The sequence below is a fragment of the Gouania willdenowi genome, chromosome 3, assembly GCF_900634775.1.
Source record: "Gouania willdenowi chromosome 3, fGouWil2.1, whole genome shotgun sequence".
NCBI lineage: Eukaryota > Metazoa > Chordata > Actinopteri > Blenniiformes > Gobiesocidae > Gouania > Gouania willdenowi.
Window position 1 is genome coordinate 39,936,051 of NC_041046.1, and position 10,458 is coordinate 39,946,508.

Below are 10,458 nucleotides of genomic sequence, written 5' to 3' on the forward strand. Positions count from 1 at the left end.
CCCAAAATTCAATTACAAAAATAACATAATCGAGAAAAACCTTATATATATATATATATATATATATATATATATATTTTTTTTTTTTTTTTTTCATTTGATATGTTTCATTTGCTAAATAAAACAAACTTCCTCGAGTTCAGACATCTACAAAGAACTAACTTTGAGTTGGTTAAGGCATGTTCCTCCGCCCCTCTAAGAGCTAAAGCTAAATCTAGCCTGCAGGTCAACAGGAGGAAAGTTGCTGCTAGCGTTCTTGAAACATGGCAGGAGAAACACTTGGTAAACAAACAAGGAAAGTCAAATTCTCTTATATGGAAACATATGAAGACAGAGCAAAGACACATCACGTGCAAGAAGTGTTTTGTTTTGTGTCAAAGAATATATCTTACATTGTTTTGTACAAAATAAAAATAACTATTTGGCTAACAAATAATCATTTGGCTAATCATGATTTTAATTATGACTAAAATAATCGGGATTATTATTTTTTCTATAGAGGAGCAGCCCTAACTGACCCCAACCCTGGCGTTAATGAAGTCACGTGATGACGTCAGAAGTCGTCCTTTTCATCTCACCTGAAGATCTCGATGCTGCTCCACAGGTAGAAGACGAAGAAGACCACGGGTTTGCTCTGCATCTGCTCCAGGCTGCCGAAGATGACGAACAAGATGACGTTCCTCCCCGTCACCTGAGTACCAGAGCAGATATACACACAACTGAACACCACAGCATCCATTTCTATCACCCACAGGCCTCTGTGTTCTCACCAGGGTCGGGGTCAATTGCATTTTTTATTACAATTATGTCTTCAACTATCCATGTTCATTTAAAATTACAATTCAATGTACACATCACTTTTCCCCTGAAAGTCAATTACAAATATGTTCAAAATTACTAAAGTTCAAATACAATTCATCACAATTACTGAGCCTGAAATAAATTACCTCATAAAATGTGACCTTCCTCTTGTGTTAGCTTTCTGTTAGCATCTCTTATAATAACAGGTCAGTTTTGACCTATGTTTTAAATCAGCTTTAAAATACACTTAAAAATATTATCTATCATTCAATTTTTTTTTCCATCTCTTGGTTACCTTGTTAAATAGTTTTGATGAGAGTGTCTGAGCTTTTTTTGTCATTATACCTCTTGATTTAAACTTATTTTAAATGGTAAAATTATCCTCAATAGAATTGACAGGAAGTGGGAAAACTTGATATGAAACATTATAATAATTGTTGTAAACTACGCATGTACAACTGTAACATGGTTCCCCTGGTTTGTGTTTAAATAAATTATTTAGATGAAAGTCAATTATCTGAACTCAATTACGACTACAACAGCAAACTATTTTTCCATTTACAATTACAATTATAAATACACCATACTTGTAATTAATTATCAATGATTATAACTGACCCCAGCCCTGGTTCTAACAGCTAATGATCAGACATCTGACATCTGATACGTGAGCTCAGTTTTCATCACCTGTATAAAGACTGGAAAGACGCCCGTCTTCACCAAACCCAGCAGAGGGTTCACCACCTCCAGCACAGCCATCATCTGACAGAAGTACATCATATCAGCCGTGGTGTGGAAGGTATCGTAGAAGGAGTCTGAGGAGGGACAAAGCAGGGTGGGCGGGGCATATTATCAATAACCCTGTCAGCATTTACAACAGCATTAATACACAACAGAACAAAGGGTTTTTGTTGTCTATATACTGTATATTTGTGTTCTGCCATTTTGGTTAATTTTGGTAGTCGTCGTGTGCTTTTCTGTCATTTTGTTTTTGTTTCTTTGTCGTCATTTTGTATATTTTTGTCGTTTTATTAAATGTTCTGATATTTTTGTAATCTTTTAAGTATTTATTATCCTTTTGTGTGTTTTTCTGCAAATTTCAGTCCTTTTGTGTATTCATTTATGTCATGTTGTATGGTTTTGTAGTAATTTGTGTATTTCTGTTATTGTTTAGTAAATTGTTCCTGGGGTTTTATAGTGTTTCTGTTGTCATTCCAGGTGTTTTTCCTGTAATTTGGAGTCCTTTTGTGTATTTTCATTGTTTTGTAGATTTTTCTGATATTATTGTAGTCGTTTTGTGTATTTCTTATGCTTTTGAGTATTTTCCTGTAATTTAGGGTCCTTTTGTGTATTTTTATGTCATTTTGCATGTTTTTGTAATAATATGTGTATTTCGGTTATTGTTTTGTAAATTGTTCATTAGGTTTTATCGTGTTTCTGTAGTCATTTTGTGTGTTTTTCTGTCATTTTGAGTACTTTTGTAGTACATTTTGTTATTCCAATTATCCTGTAGTATATTGTTCTGGTTTTTGTGTTTGTGAATTCATTTTGTGTGTTCTGGGAGTAATTTTGTATATTAGGGGCCACCACTTTTGCTTTTTCTTAGGCAAAGCATAACACTGTGGCTTGTTCCTGATTTTATTTAAACGAGCTTGAATAAGAAAAGCTGCTCATAAAGACAAATGGTTTTATTCTATTCCTTTTATCCTGATGAATCCTGGGACAAACGAGTCGAGAATTACTGATGAACAGTGATGGGAGGCAATCTCTGGATGTGCCAAACTGGAGATCTTTGATCCAAAAACTTCTGCCACATTTAAAACCAGAATATTACAGCTGCTGTTGTACAGTAGAGGGGGTTTCTACACTGTGATCACGGAGAGCTGCAGTCCTGCATGTTTTAGATGTGTCCAATCAAGAGTGGAACAGGAGAATTGTGCGTTTAAAGCTGTCACGTTTTCCTTGTCTTTCTGTTTTTGCGTGACCGACCTTGGCCGAGGATGAAGAGGCGGACGGTCATGTTGACGAAGATCCAGGAGAAGCCCAGGAACTGCACCAGGTTGTACATGAACAAGTAACCCTTCTTCAGCCCGAGGTACGCTGAGAAATGCAGCACAAGTACACAGTCAGTGTTATCAGTGTCCTTAGTGTCTTTGACTTATTCAATTCAACTTTATTTATACTGAGCAAATTAGAATAGTCATCTCAAAGCGCTTATCAAAATATAATTCTTCTGCATGTCTAACACATTTTATATTTGCCTCCAGAAAATGGTTTTCAGAAAATTGACACTTTGTATATTTGTTGAATCCATAAATAACCTTGACCTGTTCTCTAGCGCCACCATTAGGCCAAACCTTTAACTTAGAATGAATTTATCATGAATAGTTTTCATCCAAATTTACTGACAACATTAATGACCACATGAGTATGAACAGTATGAACACTATTGGTGGCGGTGATGATGATATGACCTTTCCTGCAGCGCCACCATCAGGTCAGTGGGCATGTACGGTCACACATAAACAGCTGGGCATCAAACTGACCCCAGAGGAACACTAATGCATGCATTGCATTCAGCACATTGAAAGAATATTATCGTTTTAATTTCATGCTTAATTGTACCCATCAAATTAGGAAAAGAAATATGAAGCAAAAAATAAAATTCAACTATTATTTTTGTTGAATGAAAAACAATGAAAGGGGTCAAATTGACCCCAAAGATTATTTTAAAAGCGATGCTGTGACTTACGATCGTTGCGTACTCTCGACTCCACGCTTATTTTGTTGATCCTCTCCTCTTCCTGAGGGAAAAACAAAGGAATGTTCATCTTTAACCTCAGACAGCTTTATCTGTGCACACGTACAAAACAGATAAATAAGGGTTCAGAAAGCAAACGGCTGCAGGTCAACGCACAGAAACGGTTTAAAAAAGAATGTTCCATTTTATATTTTATTTATAGAAATATCGCAACTTCCTCTTTTGTGCAGCTGTGCGTGTGTGTTATACTCTGCTGAGGTGAGATAAGCAAGCACAGACAAAAAAAAATGTCTCTTTCAACCTTATTTCGTTTCCTTTTATTTTAATATGACTTGTGCATAACTTCCTGTGTTAAAGTGGAAGTAGCAATTAGCTAGTTAACAGCAGTAGTTGTTAAAAATGATGTAAAATGTAGAGCTCGACCTTTACTAGGGCTGGGAGATACAGTATATCGAGATTCAGGATATATGGAGTTTTCTATTTTGGCAATATAGAAAATTACAACATCGTCTATATCGATATATATATATTTATATATATATAAAATAGGTAATGTTGTTTTAAAACACTTGTTTTAGGAGTTGCTGCTTTTGCTACTTTTCAGAAAAGCATGAAAAGCACAGTTAAATGACCACTGAGTACGTCATAACCCAAATCTTTCCCCTAAACAAGCCACACTACAAAACTCACTCACACGTGCTGTCCTTTTTAAAAGAAAAAAGCAAAAAATGGCACATTTTGTGTAAATGTTTGTTAATAAATGTGCCTGTGTGGCATTTTGCATTAGCAAATTTAACCCAGATTTGTCTTTCTGGTTAGACCTTTAGTCAAAACTATCTATATTTATATCGAAAATCGCCATTTTGAGAAAAAATATCAAAAATATCGCTCAGACTTAACCTATGCTATGGTTTACATTAGAGGTTCTCAACTTAAGGGTCGGGACCTAAAACTAGATGGCGAATCTCTTTTTATTCTTAGGAAAGAAAACAGAGGACGTTTATTTTGAAAGAGATTTGTTTACGCACGAAAGTACCATCAATTTAAATGTGGAGCAGCATTAGCTCCAAACTGCATTTGTTTAGGAGTTTTTCCCCCATGTTGTACTTGTGTAATGTGTGGTTGGGGATGATGGGTGCACTGTACGCTCGCCTTGGCCTGAAGCTCCGTCTCAGCGTCGGACTCGTCCACCCAACGATCGAAGTCTGGAGCCAGAAACAGAGGCTTTTTCTGCTGCAGCGTCAGCCGATCCCACCAGCGCTCTTCCTGTTTCCTGATCTTGATGTCCACCTGACGCTGAGTGGATTTATGATTGATCTACCCACACAAAGCACAAAATGACTGAGGATCTGCTGCAGTAATCAATTAACGAGACTTAAAATGTTAGATGACAACGCTGAGCAATTTCCGAAGCTGTGGTTTCACTAACATTTTTACTGCAGTGCAGAACATCTCTGAATGTGAGCTCAGCAAACAGACTGATTACAAAATATTTATAGACATAAACCAATCAAACTTTATTATCTTGCATCACGAATGAAGATCGTTGGTAAAATTCAGCATTCTGAGGATATATACTATAAACATGAACACTTTACTAGTGTTGCTTGAACAATTTAAAGCTTGGATATAACAAAATAATACATTTATTTAAAGGTGCATTCTAACTCTCAAATTCCCCATAAGTGGAATAAAAACAAACATTAAAAAACTCCAGCCTTTTTATGGCTCTTAAATGGTAATATTCTATTATAAATACTCCATCTGCCACATGTGATATTAGATTGTAAAATCTTAGTTCTGCGTGAATCCAATCAGTGATTGGTTGAAATCTTGTGTGCGAACTATACCGCGGCTGTCGGGGGTGCTCATTTATATGGGGGGCGCACTCTGCGCGTGTCTTAGGGGTGTGCGGTCACGTCATTTTTGGCGCGTGCACCTCGCGACGTCCCGCGCCCGTCAAGCATAAACCAGGCTTTGCAAACACATCCATTATTACGAGCCTGTACGTCTGCTTGCCTTATGTCAGCACATGTGAGCACCAATCACATCCAACCTCCAACACACGCATCAAAACTTAATCAAATCGAAATCAAAACCAAATCATGTCAGCATGTCTACAAGGGATCAAGTCTGCATCAACATGAGCAAACTAATCTCTGAAATACTATAAAGCGAATCAACAAACCAATCAATGATAAAACACACACGACCATCTTAAAAAAATCAGCCAGGCTGTTAAACGCCCGCCAATGTAATAATGTCTGCAATCATGATAAAAATCTGTAGCATTTATTGCAATAACCCACAACACAGTGCTAACAATTAATAACACCGTTTATATGCCTACAGATTAGTGCCACACAGGCCTGGGATCAGCTACCTGTGCTGTTGGTCCAGAAGCCCATGATGTGGACAGGTGATGACCTGATTTAAACCAGGATGTGATGATGGGTGCTGGGTCAAATCTCTCTGATGGGGGTCCATTAAGATCCACAAAAAGGAGCGACGAGAGACTGTTTTCACGCAGTCCATTGTGGGTTATGCTGTCAGTGTCATTGACAGCAGAAAACCCCCTCTCACACTCTGATGAGGTGGGGAGATACTGTATGTTCTGCTTGCTGTACAAAGCTTTTCCAATGTTTTGCCTGGTGGTTTATTTTGCAACTTCCAGTCGTGGAACTCATCCACTGCCTCTCTAGCTGACTCATCAAGTTTTTTAGCAAGTGTCCATGCTTGGCCAGAAGTGCTTATTCAGAGGTTTTAACACGAGGACAAGGTCTGATTCCGGCATTCGCCTTTTAAGGCCAAGTGGTCCAGCGTGGTCTTTAATTTTTTGTTTCCGATGTCTGACTTAAAGTGACGTTTAAGGCATAGCGCCCCCACACTTCAGTGGTGAGGACAAGAACTGCATGCAGGCCGGCTTCTTTATTAAAGTGAAATAGTGATGCACAAATCATACATTAAAAATAGCCTAATTCTACACATGATCTATGATTATTTATTTTTATTTATTTATTCAGTTTATTTCCGACATGGTTGCCTTCACAGAAGTTTTGTTATTCCTTTTTTTTTGTTTTTTGTACATCCCGAAAAAGGAGACGAGAGAAGCAGTTTGCTTATCTAAGTCCCGTCCCCTGTTTTGAACACAGAAAATTTACATCAAAGCTTGTCTCTCTGGTCAAACAGTTGTTCTGAACACAATTTCATTTTTTTGTTTTTTTTTGTCCTTTTTTTATGTAGGATTTATTCTCATCTGTAGTCAGTGTTGTCTTTTTTCATGATAATACAAAATAATAATAAGGTAAAGGAAATACATGGGAAAAACAGCATTTTTCCAATATTTTAAAAATTCACAAATCACGTTTCCAGGGGGGCTCAAGTCTCATTAAGGGGGGCTGAGACCCCCCCGGCTCCTCCATAGTTTGCACCCTGATTTTAACCGTGACGCAAGAAGTATGAAAACTTCATCTTTGTTTTTGAAAGTGTGTGGTAAAAACAAACATCAAAACAAAAACAAAAAATTCCAGATAAAAATAAAGTTGTAGCTTGAATCTAAAAACTGTAAATATTTCCAAAATATCATATCATATATATATATATAATATAATTTACACCAAATGGTGTATATGTAAATGTTTTACCTCAGGCCGAACCGCTTCCAAAAACTCCAAACTGAACTCGTAGTCATTATCCCCTTTGGCTCCGTGACCTTGTGCTGCAGAATGAAACGTTTGCAAAACATGGTTTTCGTTGCGTTTGGAGGCTGGGAACCAATCAACGGCTCTCATTAAGTGAAGCACCAACCTCTGAACTGAAGTGTGTTGTTTTCCAGGCTGATGTCCAGATTCTGGAAAAAAGACAAAGAGCTGAGATTCACTAAAGTGCTCAGAATGAACAGAAACTGTGAATACAACATTAGCAATCCAGACCAATAACCTGTACACATTAAACAACGGGACCTGTTGTACACAATCTAAATGTGCATTAAAAAGCACACTTTTCTAAGGATGTAAGAAAAAAAATCGATTGTATTCTACTGCACAATTATCGTATTGATCCAAAAAAAATGTCCAAATCAAATTTTTAAAATTATGTTCTTTTTAACAAGAAAAACCATTTAATTGCGGTAACATGCATAGCACGTAAACGCACGTTCACTAGGTGTCAGTGAACCACATCAAACCATGTTAAACTACCTCACCCCTCAATGCAGTTTAGCTGGAAGTTGATTGTACTTTTTCATAAACCATACTGAGCACTTTTATAGATGTATGTGGTTATTTAAGAACTTAAAAAAAAGCAAAAGTTAAACTTCTTTTTTTATAAAACATACTTTGACAGTTTGATAAACATACCACTTGTTTTTTTATATTGGTACTTAAATTACAGTTAGTTACCATTTACTTGTTCTCGCAATTTAAAAAAAAATAAAATAAAATGTATTCCATACCATTTTGTACTTTTAAAGGTGAAATTTGTCATTATTGATATTGTGATATATCGTGATGTATATTGTATTGTTTAGTATCAGGATATATCGGGATATATTGTATTGTGACACACCCCGACAAGTTTCCGTGCAACAGGTGATCATTATCACTGATGATGGACTATCAAAGCAGAAATGAGGTGTTAAAAATGTAACTCAGTGTTTACATTAACCCCAAACCTGCAGCGATTCACAAGATAACGTGATCACAAGTCCAACCAAAACACCAACTTTGAATGTGTCCAAAATTAGGAAATATTCATTTTTCCATAAAAGTCTATGGACAAAGATGATGTCATCTTGTTATCACTGATAAACATCAGTAAAAAAATAAATAACTGCATGGCACAATTTTTTATGCACGTGGTCCTCATGAAAAGGCTGATTGGTGTGTAAATGCTAATCAATGTTGATTATATTTTACCAAACAGAGCTAAATGAAACATTAGTAATACAATGAATGACCTTGTGTGTCAAACTTGAGGCCTGCAGGCCAAATTCAGCCCTTCACAGCATCTAATATGGTCTGAGGTGTGACTTTACACTGCAGAGAGTTGAAATCACAAAAAGAATATTAAATGTGAGGAAAGTTTTCATAGCATTCAGCTTTACATGTTTGTGATTGGATGCTTTGCAGATTCTCGATGGAAACAAACAAAAACCCTGTGCATAATATTGTTAAAAGTAGCTCGCTCCGGCTCTTTTGAAACCAATGTGGTCCCAGAACCAAATTAAGTCTGCCAGCCCAGATTTAGACAAAAATATAGACTAATACAAACAAGCTTATTTAGTAATAAGTGTCTATAGTTCTGGACCTGGACCTCAGACAAATCTGACTGTTGTTCTGGCACGTTCTTGGAATAGCCGAGTGGTCTAAAGCGCTAAACTTAAGGACGTTTCCATCAGCTAAGTGGGTTCAAATCTTACTTCTGACATTATTTTTTTTTTTTTTCATTTTAACAAATTTAACACAAAAAATTCCACCTTTAAAAATACATATGCGAAAAACTAAATAAATTAGGGTACTTCCTGGGTTAGGGTCAGGGACAGGGATAGAGTTAGGGCTAAAAAAAAAACTGACGAATGACGGAACTACCAGCATTCGGCTTACTGCGCACAGGAAGTGCCGGAGCTATAGTTGGGATTGTCTGAGGTCTGGGTCCGGACCAATAGAAACAGCTTATTTAGTGACCTCACAAGATAATTCAACACCCACTGCATTCAGTTAGGTGATACACTGTACAGTAGACATGGGTCATGTGTGGCCCTCAGTGTAAATTTGTGCGTAAAATGATTGTGAATAAATAACTGAAAAATATACAAAATGACAACAGATACACACAAATTAAACATGACAAAACACATCTGGATTTCCAGGCTAGATTTTAGTATCACTCTACTTTTAACAGTTTGATTCACTATTTGTCTATTGACATAGTTCTTTTAATGTCAATGGACAAAAGAGGGCAATGAAACTCCTTTTTACTCAAATAATATTAATTATTAGTGCTAAATGTGCATAAAGAAAGCCACGTTTTATTTGTTTTCTAAATTAAATGCAAATACTGTGAAAAAATATTTTCAAAAAGTGAAAAACAAAAAAAAAAAAAAAACAGCAAGAGAGCTTCAAAAACTTTATTTTTGAACCACTTAACAACCTCAAACAGTTGTATATAAACATTAGAATGTTTTTAGGTTGTTTTTTGGTACATATTTTGTATATACAGTATGTAACTTTGTCAAGGTTTTTTGGTGGTGTAGTGTTTGCTTCAAAATTGTAAATAAAGAAATGTGTGTTCTAATTCATCTAAAATTATATATATATAACAAAAACATTTCAAACAGAAAAACGAATGTGCGACATTACACAAAATTAATGAAACATGGTCTGTTTGTATCATTTCCTACTCCATGAATGTACACAAATGTGTGTTTATGTAAATTAATCTTATTTTCCTACAGCAAAAAGAACCATCGCTAAGCTAACAGCTAAGCTAACAGTGAATAGGATGCCTGTATGACGGGTTAATGAAGGATGTAACCAGATCGATTGATTGACGGGTAGGAGGCGGGTGTGATCGGGTCGTGTGACAGGTGGATGCAGTGGATGTAATCGGGTTATTCCTACCTTTGCGTCGCTCAGCTCCACTCGCAGGTAGATTTCTCCGTGCCGCTGCGCCCAGTAAACATGAGGAGTCAGAATCTGCATCGTGTAAACTTTAGCGGGACTGTGGGTCAGAAGAACCGGAACATAAAACCCAAACCTACTCCCACAGACCGCATCAGATACACAACCAGAAACAAGAAAACACCACGGCAACAGCCCCCTCCGGTTTGACGGTGCAAAGGACACTTCCGGGAAACTGACTTCCGGCGGGATTCTACCTTCAAAATAAAACTAATT

The 10,458-nt window shown here is 36.6% G+C and overlaps 1 protein-coding gene across 1 annotated transcript; it reads right to left on the reverse strand.

Annotated features, from left to right (window-relative positions):
• Positions 1-535: 535 nt before the first annotated feature.
• Positions 536-10,399, reverse strand: LOC114461259 (very-long-chain (3R)-3-hydroxyacyl-CoA dehydratase-like). The gene is made up of 8 exons (XM_028443218.1): positions 10,183-10,399; positions 7,370-7,412; positions 7,207-7,280; positions 4,715-4,879; positions 3,554-3,605; positions 2,791-2,901; positions 1,489-1,616; positions 536-691 (listed from the first exon to the last, which is right to left on the reverse strand). Exons 1-8 carry the CDS (start codon positions 10,261-10,263, stop codon positions 575-577), a joined length of 771 nt encoding a protein of 256 aa, XP_028299019.1. The 5' UTR covers positions 10,264-10,399; the 3' UTR covers positions 536-574.
• Between the last annotated feature and the right edge of the window lie 59 nt (positions 10,400-10,458).

Bases quoted from the DNA above. Each gene is read 5' to 3' on its own strand.
- LOC114461259 (XM_028443218.1), bottom strand. From the start codon at position 10,263: ATGCAGATTCTGACTCCTCATGTTTACTGGGCGCAGCGGCACGGAGAA. The intron at 2,902-3,553 runs GTAAGTCACAGC...TGCATTTCTCAG, and splicing joins GTCGAGAGTACGCAACGATC to CGTACCTCGGGCTGAAGAAG. The intron at 692-1,488 runs GTGATGAAAACT...TCTGGTACTCAG, and splicing joins TCTTTCCAGTCTTTATACAG to GTGACGGGGAGGAACGTCAT.